General features: G+C 37.3%; 1 protein-coding gene across 2 annotated transcripts in view; it reads right to left on the reverse strand.

The window, feature by feature from the left end:
* SNAPC1 (small nuclear RNA activating complex, polypeptide 1, 43kDa) overlaps nucleotides 1-17,961 on the reverse strand; it is a 29,947-nt gene that overhangs the window by 4,453 nt on the left and 7,533 nt on the right. Inside the window, exons 5-9 of one of the 2 annotated variants that reach the window (XM_010847644.1) lie at nucleotides 14,331-14,489; nucleotides 12,784-12,852; nucleotides 11,980-12,042; nucleotides 8,215-8,359; nucleotides 5,221-5,276 (exon numbers count right to left, since the gene is read on the reverse strand). In XM_010847644.1, coding sequence (XP_010845946.1) covers nucleotides 5,251-5,276; nucleotides 8,215-8,359; nucleotides 11,980-12,042; nucleotides 12,784-12,852; nucleotides 14,331-14,489 — 462 coding nt within the window. In that variant the 3' untranslated portion in view covers nucleotides 5,221-5,250. Of the gene's footprint in view, nucleotides 1-5,220; nucleotides 5,277-8,214; nucleotides 8,360-11,979; nucleotides 12,043-12,783; nucleotides 12,853-14,330; nucleotides 14,490-17,961 lie in introns of those variants that run through there. The other variant, XM_010847643.1, reaches the window with a different exon arrangement.

Genomic DNA, 17,961 nt, shown 5'->3' on the forward strand with positions numbered 1-17,961 from the left:
GTCTATAGCAACCTTCTATTGCCGGAAGAAATATCCTCATCAAATTATCAAATACCATTGTCGTATCAGGTCTCATTCAGCATATCATTTTCTGTTCATGGCAATCCCTTGACACGGTCACTGTTTATTTCTTATGCTTCCTGATTCTTCTCCACAACACTTATTCCACCTGTTATCTGTAGTAATTTGTCTCTTTATAGCCTGCCTCTTCCCACTAGAATGTAAACTTCACAAGGACAGATTCTGGTTTGTTTAGGTTGATGTATCCCCAGCACTTAGAAAAGTGCCTGGCAGAGAGGAGGGCCTCAATTAACCACGAATAATCAAATATGGATTCAAGTATTTTATAACACAGTATTTCACAGAGTATATATGTTACTAAGTACCTGCCAGTACAGAAGGCAACAAATTCAATGAAAATGAGTTTAAGCTTTCTGCTCTGAACACACATATGCGGGCATCTTAATGCAATGCAGATTTTATGGAATGAAGAGATTGCTCTCAGTTCAGTTCAGTCGCTCAGTCATGTCCGACTCTTTGTGACCCCATGAATCGCAGCACGCCAGGCCTTCCTGTCCATCACCAACTCCCAGAGTTCACTCAAACTCATGTCCACTGAGTCAGTGATGCCATCCAGCCATCTCATCCTCTGTTGTCCCCTTCTCCTCCTGCCCCCAATCCCTCCCAGCATCAGAGTCTTTTCCAATGAGTCAACTCTTCACATGAGGTGGTCCAAGTATTGGAGTTTCAGCTTTAGCATCAGTCCTTCCAAAGAACACCTAGGACTGATCTCCTTTAGGATGGACTGGTTGGATCACCTTGCAGTCCAAGGGACTCTCAAGAGTCTTCTCCAACACCACAGTTCAAAAGCATCAATTCTTCGATGCTCAGCTTTCTTCACAGTCCAACTCTTACATCCATACATGACCAGTGAAAAAACCATAGCCTTGACTAGACGGACCTTTGCTGGCAAAGTAATGTCTCTGCTTTTCAATATGCTATCTAGGTTGGTCATAACTTTCCTTCCAAGGAGTAAGCATCTTTTAATTTCATGGCTGCAATCACCATCTGCAGTGATTTTGGAGCCCAGAAAAATAAAGTCTGACACTGTTTCCACTGTTTCCCCATCTATTTCCCATGAAGTGATGGGACCAGATGCCATGATCTTTGTTTTCTGAATGTTAGCTTTAAGCCAACATTTTCACTCTCCACTTTCACTTTCATCAAGAGGCTTTTTAATTCCTCTTCACTTTCTGCCAGAAGGGTGGTGTCATCTGCATATCTGAGGTTACTGATATTTCTCCCGGCAATCTTGATTCCAACTTGTGCTTCTTCCAGCCCAGCGTTTAAATGAAGTTAACTAGCAAAAAGCTTCCATTTTAAACACAATTCAAACCAAGATTATAATCAGTACAATCTATCCCAAATTACTAATACTCCTCTTAACAATCTTGTGCCATGTCCATCCATATCAACTATTAATGATTTTTTCAAACCCATATTTATAACCTAAGGGAATCTATGCAACAATGTCAAGGGAAGAATTTCTGAGTTTAAAACTGTCAGCTGTGCAAGAAAACCTTCATTTAGTCACATGATGATTAACTACATTTTAGATATCATTTCTACATTAAAGGAATAAGTTTAAAAAAGAAAGGCAATGTTCTCCAAAAGCTCTTAAAACCAAAATAAAATGCTTCATCCAGTTATGCAGCTAGGAACCAAGAAGTGAAAACACAAAACTTCAGGATGTTTATCTCAGAGTCAACATATTAAATAAAAGCTATAAAAGCTCACGATACGTTCCTCAGGCCTTTATCCAAAACCTAATTATTTTACATAAAACTGAAACGAACGGTCAACCTGCTTCTTAAAACCCACTAGTTAAAGAAGCAGCAAAAGGGCAAAAAACTGCTATGTTTGCACACTGAGAACATAAAGACACCTACCACAACAAATGTGCCAGAAAAACAAGGACAGTCCTGCGTCCCGAAGCCATAGTATAATGATCAACTTGAGGTATCTGATAGGATTACTGTATTACAAAATCCAGTAAAAAGAATATGCTCATGATGAAAACCCTGAATCATAAAGTGAATACTAAATTATGTTCAGGATACACTGTTCAAGAAAATAGGAGAGCATAAAATACATGTAAAAATGATAAATGCACATTGTAGAAAACAAGAACCATATACATGTAGTATGCTTTAGAAAGGTATCAACCAGAATAATTAACTGTTTAAAAAGTAAATTTTGACATTTAAATCATTAACCTCAGTTATCCACAAAGCTAACTTCCTAGGGGGTGTTAGGTTGATAGTTTTCCTCTGCTCCAAGCTCATCACAATTATGGGATGCAATTATAAGTCACAGATTATTGCTCCATCTCAACACATATGATTACAGGACATGCAGCTAGAATACGACAATTACTTAAGTGCATGTCTAATCTGAGCTCCAGAGCCACATTTCCAATTATGTGAGAGATAAGAAGTATGGAGTTAAGGACTCAGGCTTCGATTCAAGCAGACTGCCACTCAAGTCTCAGCTTTAAGTATTAGTTAGGTGACCTTGGACGTGGGAAAAAAGTTCAGCAGAAAATAAGTGTTACACCGCTATATGTAAAATGATAACCAACAAAAACCTATTGTATAGCACATGGAACTCTGCTCAATTTTATGTGCCAGGCTGGATGGGAGGTGGAGTTTGGGGGAGAATGGATACATGTACATGTTCGGCTGAGTCCCTCATGGTTCACCTGAAACTATTACAACACTGTTAATTTGGCTATACCCCAATATAAAATATTTTTGGTGTTAAAAAAAATTAATTAAAATTTTAAAAAAATTAAAAAGGAAGAGTGTTACATAAGCAACAGTTGTTATCATCTTCACCATCATGTATCACCATTACTATTAACTGATGTTCTTCCAGAAGCCTGCATGTTATGTTCTAGGAATGGTGAACAGGTATAGCTTAAGTAATACAAAGTGGGTAAATCCAATCAACATACGTGAGCACTTATTTATGCATTAGACACCCTTTACAAGAATTGAGCCTGGAAAGGCAGATTGTGGCAAGTTCTTCCCCCAAATGAAATCTTCATCCTGTGACCCTTAGTCTGTTAAAGTCACCAACATTCCCCCAGTTGCTGAGGCTGTAAGCGTCCCTGTCTCATCTCTCTCCACCAGCCTCTGTATGTGGTTACCTGTAGATAGCCACTGGCTCTCCTAATTGTCAGTCTGCTTGTCTAATTCCTACAACCTGGCCAGATCCTCATTACTCCTCAACAGCCTTTTACTTAGAGCTCCTATTTTCAGTTTGTTCCCACCTAACTACCATACTACTGCCAGACTGATCTTCAAAGAAAACTGGTCATACCACTTGCTTGCTCAGCAGTCTCACAAGACTCCCTTCTGCCTACTAAATGAAGTCCAAATTTCTTGGTTCCACACTTCAGGCCTGGTCACAATCCAATTCTCAACATATCTTTCTATATTAACAGTAACTCTTCAATACAGCAGTCACAATCCACATAAAATGGAACCTTCGTATCCTGTACTTCCACCCACCTTGCCTTTTTTCATGTCAATCTTGTCGTAGTCTAAGGAATTATTTTATATTTGTTTGCTTTTTAATCTTTGGATTTTTCCTGATTACTAAACATGGTTATCATCTAAAAGTCAAACATTATGGAAATTTATGGACTTAGAAATTTCCATGATCCCATCCCTGAGAATTAACCTGTTATATGCATCTAGTTTCTTCAAAGATATATATATATATAAAACTTCTGTCTACATATTTTTTTATTATAGTTCACTTACAATGTAGTTTCTAGTGTACAAAAAAGTGATTTAGTTTATACATACATATGTGTGTATATATATGTGTGTGTGTGTATAGTGTTGTCGCTCAGTCGTGTCCAACTCTTTGCTACCCCATGGACTACACAGCCTGTTAGGCTCCTGTGTCCATGGAATTCTCTAGACAAGAATACTGGAGTAGGTAGCCATTCTCTTTTCTAGGGGATCTCCCTGACCCAGGGATCAAACCCGAGTCTCCTACATTGCAGGCAGATTCTTTACCATCTGAGCCATCAAGGAAGCCTTGATTACTTGATTACACATATTACTCTTTTTCAGGTTCTTTTCTATTATAGTTTATTATAAGATATTGAATATGCTTTCCCGTGCTATACAGCAGGACCTTGTTGTTTATCTATTTTATATTATAGTAGCTTTGTGTCTATATATGTATTTATTAAGAAATGAATCATACTTGTCTGTAAAAAAACATTTTCACTAAGCAATGTATCAATATATTTTGGACATATTTTCATGTCAGTATACAGAAAACTTTCTCCAGCTTTTTAGGAACAGCAAAGTATTCCTTTATATGGACAAAAATTTCATGTACACAATTTTTCAATGTTATACATTTGAGTTGTTAACAATCTTTGCCATTTCAAATAATCCTGTAATGAATGTCCTGTTTTTGTCACTTGGACAAATCCCTAGAAATCAAAAATACTTTTCTACTTTAATGAACTTTTTGATTAAAGAGAATCTTTTTAGTAAGCACTTGAATATTTATTAAGGTGAAGAATAACAAATTACCTCTGCTTCAAAGTATTTACAATACCTTCTAAGCTATAATAGTAGCTGGAATAGTTGAGTTATAATTAAAGATCTTAATTCAGATCACATTTTACTGTACTTTCTTTCTGATGGGTTAAATCCTCCCTAATACACCTAGGTAAATTCAATAACAAATCTCAGCCATCTTTAAAAGTTAATTTCAGAGTTTATGAAAATGTTTTAGGTAACTACATAAAGTAAAACAAAATATGACTAGTGAAGGAAGTGATCTTTCACAAATTACATGTGTCAAACGTTTCAGATGAAAAGGAACTTTCATTTAATTTCTTTCCTAGCTTGCATTTGCGGAGAAGGCAACGGCACCTGACTCCAGTACTCTTGCCTGGAAAATCCCATGGACCGAGGAGCCTGGTAGGCTGCAGTCCATGGGGTCACTAAGAGTCGGATACGACTGAGCGACTTCACTTTCACTTTTCACTTTCATGCGTTGGAGAAGGAAATGGCAACCCACTCCAGTGTTCTTGCCTGGAGAATCCCAGGGACAGGGGAGCCTGGTGGGCTGCCGTCTATGGGATCGCACAGAGTCAGACGCGACTGAAGCGACTTAGCAGCAGCAGCAGCTTGCATTTGGCTCCTTCTTTGCTCTTCAACTGCATAAAAAAAACTGTTTTCCTGAAAGGAAAGAATATTATGTTTTGCCACTGATCTAACTATCTCTTCCCACTTTTCTGGGTCTGAAGCTGCTGTCTCTAATAAAGGTGCCATCTCACTGTGCTTTCCAGCAGCTAGTACTGGACAAATCTTGAATAGCTTATGTACAAAACTGTTTTTAAATTTTATTTTGGTGAGGTTTCAGTGAGATCTACTAGGTATGCATCCTAAAGCTTAATTTGCCTAAAATGGAGTTTCCTTTGGTGTGGTCTCTTTGAAGGCTGATTGAGAGAAAGAAAAACCAAGAAACTAATTGTTTTGATCTGAAAATTGATGTGTCTTTCTGAAATAAAGAAGCATTCTCTCCAAAAAAAAAAAAATTGTTTTCCCGATATTTAAGAAAGTAGCTTGACCTCTCTGCTGCACTTAAATGAAATAAGATCAACTATTAATAAAAACTGCCTGTGCAGGCTTCTAAAACTAAGTATCTTTGCTGATACCTTACAAAAAGCAATCAAATCTACCAAAAGTTAATTTTTTAAGTATAATCAAATGAATTCATCTTTACCTCATGTCCTCTGCTTTGATTTGAATTGATACATAATAAAATTCACCATTTTTAAGGTAGTACAGATCTAGAAGTTTAGATAAATGCAGTCATGCAAGCACCACTGCAATCAAACTACAGAATAGATCATCACACCAAAAATTTCCTTCGTGCCCTTTTGCAATCATCAGTTCTCTCCACCCCCAGTTCCGAGGAATCAACAATTGTTTTTATGTCCCTGTAGATTCACCTTTTCCAGAATATCTTATAAATGGAGCCATATTGTATATAGCTTTTCTTGTGTCTCACTTCTTTCACCTAGTACAGTACACTGAGATTTATCTGTGTTATTAGATGTGTCAATAGTTCTTTTATTCCTGAATAGTATTCAACTGTATGGTATATCATAATTGTTTACATAATATCCAGCTGAAAACATTTAGGCTGGTTGCAATCTTTTGTAATTTGAATGAAACTGCTATAAACTTCGGAGAAGGCCAGGAAAATCCCATGGATGGAGGAGCCTGGTAGGCTGCAGTCCATGGGGTCGCTTGGAGTCGGACACGACTGAGTGACTTCACTTTCACTTTTCACTTTCATGCATTGGAGAAGGAAATGGCAACCCACTCCAGTGTTCTTGCCTGGAGAATCCCAGGGACGGCGGAGCCTGATGGGCTGCCGTCTATGGAGTCGCACAGAGTTGGACACGACTGAAGCGACTTAGCAGCAGCAGCAGTAAACTTAGATATACAAATTTTTGTGTGAATGTAAGTTTTTATTTCTCTTGCATAAATATCAAGGAGTGGGATTGCTGTTATATGGTCAGTATATGTTTAACTTTATGAGAAACTGACAGTTTTTCATGGTCAGTATATGTTTAACTTTATGAGAAACTGACAGTCTTCCAGAGTATAGATCTAGGAGTTACCATTCTGAATTCCCACAAAAAATGTATGAAAGTTCCACTTAGCTCTAAAATATTTACTATCTGGCCCCTTACAGAAAGTCTGTTGACTCCCAACAGCTAGAGACTATTTTTTAAAATCAAGATGGATGCTAGACTTAATCAAATGTTTTCTTGGGTAACTATTAAAATGAATTCACATTTTCCCCTTTAACCTATTTACACAGCAAATCATATTCATAGATTCCTAACTGCACCATCCCTGCATCATAGAATGAATGTACACAGTAAAGCTGTTCTGTATCTGAGATTCTTTTGATACATGTAACTTAGAATTTTTCCATTAATACTTATGAGACTGGCCTAACAGCTTTCTTCACAATACATGCTAGTCCTGTAAAGAAAACTAAAAAAAAATTCTCCTTCGGAAGTATTTCTCAATTATCCTTAACAAATGTAGTATCTCTGCCTCTGAATTCTCAAAGCACTTCATGCATTAATTGATGGAACTTATCATATCGGGACTATATTAAAGGTACTAAACTGTAATTCTCCCTCTACTATCTCAATATAGGAAAAAAACATGCTAAAAGGCTATTATGCTAAGTCGCTTCAGTCGTGTCCAACTCTGTGCGACCCCAGAGACGGCAGCCCACCAGGCTCCCTCGTCCCTGGGATTCTCCAGGCAAGAACACTGGAGTGGGTTGCCATTTCCTTCTCCAATGCATGAAAGTGAAAAGTGAAAGTGAAGTCGCTCAGTCGTGTCTGACTCTTAGTGACCCCATGGACTGCAGCCCACCAGGCCCCTCCGTCCATGGGATTTTCCAGGCAAGAGTACTGGAGTGGGTTGCCATCGCCTTCTCCGAAAAGGCTATTAACATATCTTCATATACTGCTGCAGTGGCTTTCTGTGTGCTTCTTATATCAGGTACTAAATATTTAGTATGTTTCTAATACTTTTTTTTCCCTTGAGCCTGCTAATCAGATTCCAGCTTTATGTATGGTGAATATATTTGTGCAGTGCTCAAAAATTAAACTACTTGAGTACATGAATTCATGTTTTTAGAAAACAGCAAAGTTAACTTTATAGATAAGCTATTTCAAAAGAAAAGCAGGTACACCTTAGTTAGTACAGCTAGTGGAAAATATGGTTTATAGAATGTGCTACTTATCATAACTTATTCTACATGTAAGTTTGATTCACACACAAAAATTACTAATGAAGTATAATATGGATAATTCTAAACTGATTCTATAACTAACCATATCACTTGGACAAGTTATTTAATCTGTATGGGCCTAAATTTTATCATCTATGAAACGACCAATTTTATGACTTCTAGGGTTCCTTTCAGTTGTAAGATTCCAAGAATCTAAGACAATTTATTTCTAATATTAATCTCACAAGGTTCTTAAACAAGTATCTAATGCTTTTTAATCAAGAAAACATGGTGAGGGAAGACAGTACGTAAGACCCATTCTCCCTTTTTAAGGTTCTCAAAAGGTACCTCTGTCTCTGGAAGACACTTTCTTTCCTGCTGGTTTCAACGTTTCTTTGTTTTTTCTTTTCCTAGTTGTTTTGGTTTGTACTTGGCCGGATTCAGAATCAGAAAAGTCAACTTTGACCTGACGGTGCCTTCTTGACTTCGATGCCTAAACAGTTAGAAATCTAATTAATCACAATGAATCACAAAATGAATCCAACAATACGTCATTTAGGGAATGGCAAAACATTACTGCATGGCAAACAGAAGGGGAAAAAGTGGAAGGAGTGACAGACTCCCTCTTCTTGGGTTCCAAAGTCATTGCGGACCGTGACTACAGCCACGAAATCAGAAGACGATTGCTTCCTGGCAGGAAAGTGATGGCAGACCTAGACAGTGTGTTGAAAAGCAGAGACATTACTCTGCCAACAAAGGTCCATACAGTCAAGGCTGTGGTCTTCCCAGTGGTCATGTATGGTTGTGAGAGCTGGACCATAAAGAAGGCAGGACACCAAAGAATTGATGTCTTTGAACTGTGGTGCTGGAGAAGACTCCTGAGAATCCCCTGGACAGCAAGGAGATCAAACCAGTCAATCTTAAGGGAGATCAACCCTGAATATTCACCAGAAGGACTGATGATGAAGCTGAAGCTCCAGTCCTTTGGTCATCTGATGTGAACAGACGACTCACTGGAAAAGTCCCTGATGCTGGGAAATATTGAGGGCAGAAGGAGAAGAGGGCATCAGAGGTTGAGATGGCTGGAGGGCATCACCGATGCAATGAACATGAACTTGGGCAAACTCTAGGAGATGGTGAGGGACAGGGAAGCTTGAGGTGCTACAGTACATGTGGTTGCAAAGAGTTTGACATGACTGGCCAAATGAACAACAGGTCATTTAGGGAATGACAAAACAGATAGACAAAGATGAGGAAAGATTTACAGAAATACTTGTCATAAAGTACTTTACCAGGATACTTGCTTGCTTAGTATTTGTCACAGGTGTATATACCCGTTTATCTTTATAACAGGAAGAGGTCCCTGCAGCTGTCATCATCATCTATTCAAACTGGGTTAAAATTTCCTTATTGGGTTAAACGGTTGTAGATGCATGGTTGGAAGTGGAGGTAAAAAGGACAAGTATATTTTTCCCAGCTAACAACCTATTCTCCTTTTCTTCTAAAAACATTTTATTTTCCTTTGTTAGCACCACGTATTTCAAGTGAAACTACTTTATGCCTGGCTCTCCAAATGGTCATGTGGTCCCAATCTAGTCAAAATAAGCCTCACATCCCCAAGGCCACCAGGGGAAGGGCGTGTGATCTGCCATAGCTGATGTAACTCAATTTTTGAAATCTGTTTAACTATTAGAAAGGAAAATTCTCCCTTTCCACTGAACCAAAAGCTGGGAAGGCTGGAGTTGTCATGAATAGCACTTGAAGATAGTGAAAGCAATATAAGAGATGAGAAATAGAGGTAGAGTCCTAGGACTTTTTAGTTACATCAGTCAATAAATTCCCTTGTTTAAGCAGAGCTCTAACTAACACAGTTTTCAGTCAATGTCATCTATGTGGTACATGTATTATCAACAGTTTAAAAGCTACCTTGCATTACATGTTAATTGTACCTCAATAATTAAAAAAAACCACAACCATGCAATGACACATTCTTATAAAAATTTATGGGGATTATAATTTAATTATTTAATAATTTTAAAAGTATTTCATAATATCTTAAGAAATTAAACAACAACTTGCCTATGCAATATGGAAATAGTTCTGGTTTAAAAGAATTTGGAATAATTCATTTATTGTCCTGATGCTTTCATTCAAAACTGCAGTAAAGCAAATTGATAACACTTAACTAATCTATAGTCACTTCCAGTTTTTTCATTTATTCCTTTTTATTTCAACAACCAGAGAATTACAGTAGTTTCCCACAAAGTAAAGACACTTTCAGATTCATAAAAAAATCCCAGGAAAAAATATGAGATGAAGCACATAAGTTTATCAGTGCTCCTTCCTGAAACCCCACTAAAAGTGGAGGAGAGGAATAAAAATGAATGAACTCACAAAGTGGACATAATAGGAAACAATATAGCTGTAAACAAAACAACACATTCTGGAGGCAGAAAAGTGATGGCTGACTTAGAATGAAGAAAGGTGAACAAGGAAAGCTGGTCCAAGTAGATCAGGAACTGGGGTCATTAAAAAATGTGTAGATATGTGAAAAATCTACAGAAGGAATAGTATCCCATTTTCCAGCCTCAAAGCTGAACAACTGACCTCTTCCTGTACAAAACAGGTGAGCTCTCTGGAGAGGCTAAGCCAGAGCATCTGAAGGCTTTTGACAGCACTAGAAAAGCTAAGGAAGGGGTAAAGCCTCTTACTGGAAGCAGGGGTGTTGAATGAAGTCTCTGGAAGGAATGAATGGTGAGCTTGTCAGTGGATTCTCTGTAGGCACCCAAAACACTGCCAGCTGGGCTTATTTACTACTTTCCTCCCCCAGCTTGCTCTCTGATAAAAATGGCTAGATCTAAGAAAAACATGGAGACTAAAAGGCTGTATCTCTATATGGTGGTTTAGGCACTAAGTTGTGTCCGACTCATACAACCCCTTGGACTGTAACCCACCAGGCTCCTCTGTCCATGGGGCTTTCCAGGCAAGAATACTGGAGTGGGTTGCCATTTCCTTCTCCAGGGGATCTTCCTGACCCAGGGATTGGACCCAGGTCTCCTGCACCTGCAGGCAGTTTCTTTACTGACTGAGCTACCAGGGTATCTCGGACACGACTGAGCGACTTCCCTTTCACTTTTCACTTTCACGCATTGGAGAAGGAAATGGCAACCCACTCCAGTGCTCTTGCCTGGAGAATCCCAGGGACGAGACAGCCTGGTGGGCTGCCATCTGTGGGGTCGCACAGAGTCAGACACGACTCAAGCAACTTAGCAGCAGCAGCAGCAAATATGATCTCAAGATCTTCAAACGTTTGCAAAAAGTCACCAAAATGAAAGATAGAGAACAGAATAAACAAAAATAAGAACTCTGGGGGAAAAGGAAGAAACATCAAAAAACTGTAATTAACATCCTCAAATAGATAAACATATTGAACCACGGGGGGTGAAAAAAGAAGAAATCCATTTTTTAATTAATAACAGATTCAGAGAAAAGAAAAAAAATCTTAGTAATGAAAAAATGTCAGCAGAAATTTAAAAAATCCATTATAATAGTTCAGAAGATAAAGAAAGCTCTCTGAAAATAGATAAAAACAAAGAAGAAGAAAATAAAAGTTCCAGAAAATAAAAAAAGCAAAACTGCAGCAAAGAATTCGATCAGAGAAGCATTTATAGAAAAATCCATCAGAACGGAAGGCTATCAGATCAAAAGGACGTCAATCATAAGAGCCCAGGGCACTGGTGGAAAAAAAGACCTACACCAAGGTACATTATCATGAAAATCCAGAGCTCTGGGGATAAAGATAAAATTCTAAAACCTTTCATAATTAGGAATACTAGAAGCTGGAAGACTATTAATAAAGAACAATGGGATCAAAATTCCAGGTAAATACCAGGAAAAAATAACTAAAAGAGAAAAAGGGGAAGATAGCTGCCTTTTGAGATCAAAAGTCCAGGGGCAGGAAGTGGTGGAGCGGGACTGCTGAACTGTATAAGCTACATAGTATTATTAGATTTTTTAAATTATGCAGAGGTGTTACTCTGATGAAAAAATTAAAATGTGATTAAAAGAGCATCAAGTAAATTTCTAAATTACCTTATTAAATAAATAACGTACCTGAGCAACAACTGAAAAGGCCTTTGATTTTATTTTCGCTAATGATTCTGCCCTTTCACATCTCTGGAAGTAAAAACAAACCGGAAGGGGAAAAAGTTAAAACACACAAACATTAAGTAAAATTACGAATAATTAAGTATTTTTTTTTACCAGAAATAAGATTCAAGACAGAAGGTTAGGGTAAAAGAAACTAACATTTATTGGACACATATTAAGTAAAGACACATAGACATGCCATTACTTTCTAACAGGGGCCATGATAACAACCCCATGGCTACTGACTGTTTTCATTCAAGATTTAAAAAGGATAAGAATGAAAGCCGTGAGCCCTGGTGACTATGCCACTCCCTCTTCATCTGCCTATGCCCAAAGATGGCTCTTTGCCTCATTCACTAAGATGGATGAAAACCTTGAAGGCAGAAAGCAGTGAATAGTAGCTTAAGCTGCAGACTACTCGAAAGACTGACAAGCAGGGAGAAAAGACATAGCATTACAGCAGTCTTCCTCTGCCCCTGTAAGGACTGAGGGCACCTTCCACCACCATCTGTCCCCTTTCCCACTGAAAACGGTGAACATTCTCGTGCCCAGTCTATACCTGATGTGGTCTTTCACAAGATTTCCAGGAAAGAACAGACTAGCTCTTCACAGAACCCATGTTACAGAATTTTCTAAAGTATGTATTAATATTATAATATTGACCACAGGATGTTATGGTTAATACACAGAATCACAGCCACACATAAAATGAAAAGAAGCTAACCAAACCTCTGCCTCGTAAGCAATCATATAATGAATTTTTCTGACCTCTGATTGTTGTGAATTTCTCTCACTCTTTTCTTCTCCTCCTTTAACTTTCAGTTTTAAGGGTGGTTTCTAAAAGATAAAGTAAGTTATATTTACATATTTACAATTCAAACCAACTAAAAATTAACTGAAAATTATTTTCAGAACAATGGAAATCACTTACTTAATTACTGAAAAACTAAAAGAGTACTTCACAAGTATTGAAGCACGGCTCACCACCAGATATTAAGATCATGGTTAGGTTTCATTAGAATTACAAAATCAATAAAAATTAATCCTAACTAATGAAAGATAATATGCAGATTTATGTGGTGGCGAGAGAATTGGTTTATTCTCCTTTCCTTCAGGTTTTCAAAGGTCTTAGTCATGATCATTAAAATGAGTTATTAAAAGAGTGCTAAAAAAGATGTTTACGTAAGTGCCCAGGTCATCTGTGCAACCCATTTGTAGCACTTAAAGTAGTCAAACATTAAAATAAATGTCCATAGAGGAAGCAAATTATTTCCTTCTTCCCAAGGCTGTTATCTCATCACTTTCCTTGTTCATCTTTTATAAAATTGAGTTTTGAGCCATTATCCTTTATATAAGCCAAAAGTAGCAACAAATCTGATATATAACACATAATGATGAAAGATAACACGTAAAAATGCCTTTCTAGCATTTGTGAAAACATTAACACATTATTAAACACACAGTAAGTAATAAGAAATTACTTGTTTTTATCTTTTATCCTTTTCCTAGAAGTATTTAGTAAAATTAGATGGAGAAGTGGTTTCAAAGGGAAATTTAGCAAGGCTGGCCTTCAGAGGTAAAGTTTCTTTAGCTGAAAAGACTAACATGGAATATGGGCAGCTCTAGCATCAGCATTTGGGTCAGAAAACTAAATGGAAGATATGCATTGATGAGATTTGTAAACAGGTAAACCAAGGCAGGTAGAGCACTGGTAAAGAGAGCATGCGCTCTGTCACAATGGGAGAAGCCACCCTGAAGTCTAGCTGTCCGCTGCCATGCAGCAAAGCAGGACCGGTATAACCAAACCTCTCACCTTTAAGAGAAGTCAGATGTCTGGAATCTTAAGACCACAAATACTTAAATGTTGGTAATTAATTCAAGTTTTTAAAACATTAGGAACAATGCTATGTAAAGAAAAAAAAAAGTTATGTGTAGGATTTGGATTAAAGATGGTCTGTGTGCAATCTCCAGAGAATGCTAAATTATAAAGATTGTACTAAATCCATGGTACACCAAGATTATTTATTTCCCTATAATTATGTATACTACATAATGTATACATATATATTAAATGGATATTAACCTATATATTATATAGTTGCGATTATAATTATATAATATTATTACACATAAAACATTAAATAACATCACCTAGCTAATAACTGGTAAAGCTAAAACTAAGGAAATTAAGCCCTGCAGATCTTTATTTCACAGGAGGTAGCCACTAAACAAGGCTGCCTCTCAGCACCCTCACCCATGTCCAGCCAGTCATGTACGATGCAAATGCAAAGGTGGCGTATCAGACAGCTACAAACCTTTCTGTCTTTGTGCCACTGCTGATGCTCCAAAACTATGTTCTTGATATTGTCAAAAAAATCGTCTTTTATCAAGTCGAGGGACTTTTCCGGATTGGATTTGTCAGCTGAAATTACATGTTTCATTCTCTGATAATGGTCATGAACATTCATCATTTCCTATAAGTGAAAAGATGAGTCCTTTAATTCAGTTTTTGAGGAGAAATGCACCAAAACAAATAAAATCAAATCACCTTCCAAAGTGACAGAGTTGAGAAGGAATAACTTATTACTGTATATTAAAAATAATGTAACTATGCAAACCAGTACATTATTAATGAAAAGTCTGCTTTCCAGAAATATGGAATCATTATAATTAATGAACATTAATTAATATACAATATATGGATAGATGATGCGGAAAGTCTAATTAATATAGGACTGCATTCCTGGATGTAACAAAACTTATTTGTAGTATAGCATATCTTTAAATATTACCCCTAATAATTAAGATCATATTTTTATTTCATAGTGTCACATAAAGGATATTTACACAATTCTTTATATTCAGCTGGGAATTCGTATCTCATGACTCTCACCCAATCCTCCACAGAGATGTGATTTCAGAAATCTCAAAGCTCTTGTGTCTATCTCCATAAGTTTCTTCATTACTTAAGTGATAAGATTCAAGATTAAATGAAATAGTGACTTATGACACCATTTGAGGCATAATTATTAGTTAGACCTTCCTACTCAAGAAACCTCCAGACAAATGGGCAGATCTACAGGGTAAACAGAGAGACAGCCTATGGCAGGCAGACTTAAAACTCACATAAAACCAGCACTGACACTCGGCTCCAAGACCAGCAGAGAACCATCCGTCACCGATTGTTACTACGTCCTCTGAGTCACTCCCAAGATAGGCTAGTCAATGCATTTCTAGGAGATTTTTATGGACTTGATCAACATCTGTTCAAGGAATGCAAAAATGCTGAGGAGTGCTGAGTGCTTACATATGCGGGATCTTCAATGAGGAACAGTGTGCTGACATGGGCAGCCCCTAACATTTTACATGGTACACTGTGCTGTATTCCCATTATTTTGCATGCACTACAATACAGGACAAAGACAACTAGCTTGGGGCCTGAGACCTGTCACTTGCTAGATTGTGACCTTGAACAAATCCCTCAGTCGCAATCATGTTCCACGTTTGGACAAACACAATGCAGATATATAAAGTGAGCTTATACAAGTGGAAGTAGTCTGTAAATGTAAAACACTATACAAAAATCAAAGGATGAAGAAATAAAAGGTAGTGTAGGGCTTTGGAGCTTTACACATTTGGACATTCAAATCCAGTGTCTGTACCTTATGCTATGTAAATTACTTAATTTCTCTAAGCCTCAGTTTCCTTGCTTTTAAAACTGGGAAAACACTACCTCCTCTGCAGGACTATTATAATTAGTGAAAAAACATACAAAAAACCTTCAGCATAGTTCCTGGCACACAGTGAATACGCAACATGTAATGCCATTATTATAATTTTATAAATGAAGAAAATAGATTCAAAAGTGGAATGACTTGCTAAAGGGCATATTTAAGTAACAGAGTTGGAATTAATCAGATGCTTTAAAAAACTGTAATCATGTATGGTGATGGATGTTAACTAAACTTACTGTGGTGATTGACAATATATATAAATATTGAATCATTATGTTATATACCTGAAACATAATATTATATATTATGCCTGAATTTCGTAAAAAATCAGCTATTTTGATTCAATATTCTATTCTCTAGTTTTATTAAACCTCCTTAATCAGATAACTGAGAATCATAATCAGAATTCAAATACGCTGACATGAAGACTTAAGAGCATTTGCAGGAGGAGAAAGAAAATAGAAAAGTATTCAATTTAGGGATTATCAGTGAAAATGGGTAATAGACTATGCAGAACAGGAAAAATAGAGCCAACACAAGCACAGAAGGAAAAGGCCTTCAAAGCAAATCTGTGCCAAGCCAAAAATGCTAGATAAAGTCAGGATGGCGTCACAGTCTTCTCCATTCCTAAAGGCTTCCATGAAAAGGGTCCTTCTGACCCTCCTCTCCAAGCACAAAAGAATATGGCTTTATGCATCACCCCAGCTCTGTTCTCCAAAACTTCCCATTATCTGCTTGCTCACATATACAATTATATAACAGAGGAACCTTTAATTAAAGAGCTTCAAATGAATAAAAAAAAAAGTTTAAGAAGGCATATTGAAAAAAATTAAGGCTCTATCACCAAATTAGTCAACAATCAAAAATTACAACCAACTGGGTTCAAATCATCTTTTTTGCATTAAGAGAATACTAATAAGAACAACGTCTTGCTGTTCAAAAACAACCTCTGCCTCTCTCTTTATAATTCACACCAGTACTTCTTGGCAAATCCTTTCTGGTCTCCCCAAATCTTTCATTCTTCATGGTACTCCAAACTTTCTCAATTCTCTGTTCCAGCAGGAAGCCCCCTCTTAAAGTTAAGGCTATTGGGTCTGTTTGCTTTCTGCTTCTCTTCTTCACAGTTATGAGTCCATTTCCACTTCCTTCCCTCAGGTTTCCAAGGAAAAAGTACCTTCTCCAGCCCAAAGGAATCTCTCCACCGGGCTCTTGGTCACTGACCCACCAGCTCCTCCACAGAAGGGACCTCATAGCTTCTTTTCTACACAAAATCTCTTTCTAATGGCTCCTTACCCCAAACCTAAATATATACTCGAATTTTCTCCAATCCCTAAAACTTTTAAATGATTCCCCTCTCCCCAAAAGATAAAACACAAATTCCCTCTATTATGCAAAGTTTTTTTCCTATCTTTATTTTTATACATGACCTTCTCCCACTTCTTTCCTGCTCAGCTGCTAGAGGGCAAAGATCTTAATTCTTGTCATACTTCACTAGACATCTGCAAATGATACCTTTCCAACCCCAGTCCCAGCTCAGACAAGGTCTTTGCTGTCCAACAGGCAATGCTACAGAACCTTAGCTCCACTGCTTCCTAACTTAATGTCTCCATGCCTCAGTTTCCTTAGCTTTTAACCAGGGATAAAACATCTTCTGTAAAAAAAAAAAAAAGAAAAGAAAGAAAAAATTAAATAAAATTTGTTTAAAGCACCTGTTTTGCAGGGATGTCGTTGAGGAGTAAAATATTGATAATATACAGAAAACATCTTGTATAGCTCCTGCACTACACCACAGTCCAGTCTTTAGATACTTAGTAAATAATTTCCTTCTGTGTAATTCTTAACATTCTGGGTAGATGAACACCTTTGTCAATCTGAGGATAGACTACCTCATCCTCACCAAGTGTCCATACATATGAAAAATTTATATACAATTTAGAGGGGGAAAAGGATCCATGGACCTTCTCAAGACTATTCATGGACCCCTGATTAACAATTCTTGCTCAAAACTGAAGTCAGTATACAGAGCAGACCCAGAGTGCTTTGAAAAATCAATCAACCTGACAGCTGAAGCTATGAGCACATGGTGGCATCTAGGACACAGAGAAACAGTTGAGCAAATCACAGATCTGATCCCCTTTCCACTCCTTATGTAGGAAAAGACTGAACAGGGATGAGGGGGGAAGTAGTAACATTTACTAAGCATCTACTATGT

Source organism: Bison bison, unplaced genomic scaffold (genome assembly GCF_000754665.1).
Source record: "Bison bison bison isolate TAMUID 2011002044 unplaced genomic scaffold, Bison_UMD1.0 scf7180017864254, whole genome shotgun sequence".
Taxonomy (NCBI): domain Eukaryota; kingdom Metazoa; phylum Chordata; class Mammalia; order Artiodactyla; family Bovidae; genus Bison; species Bison bison.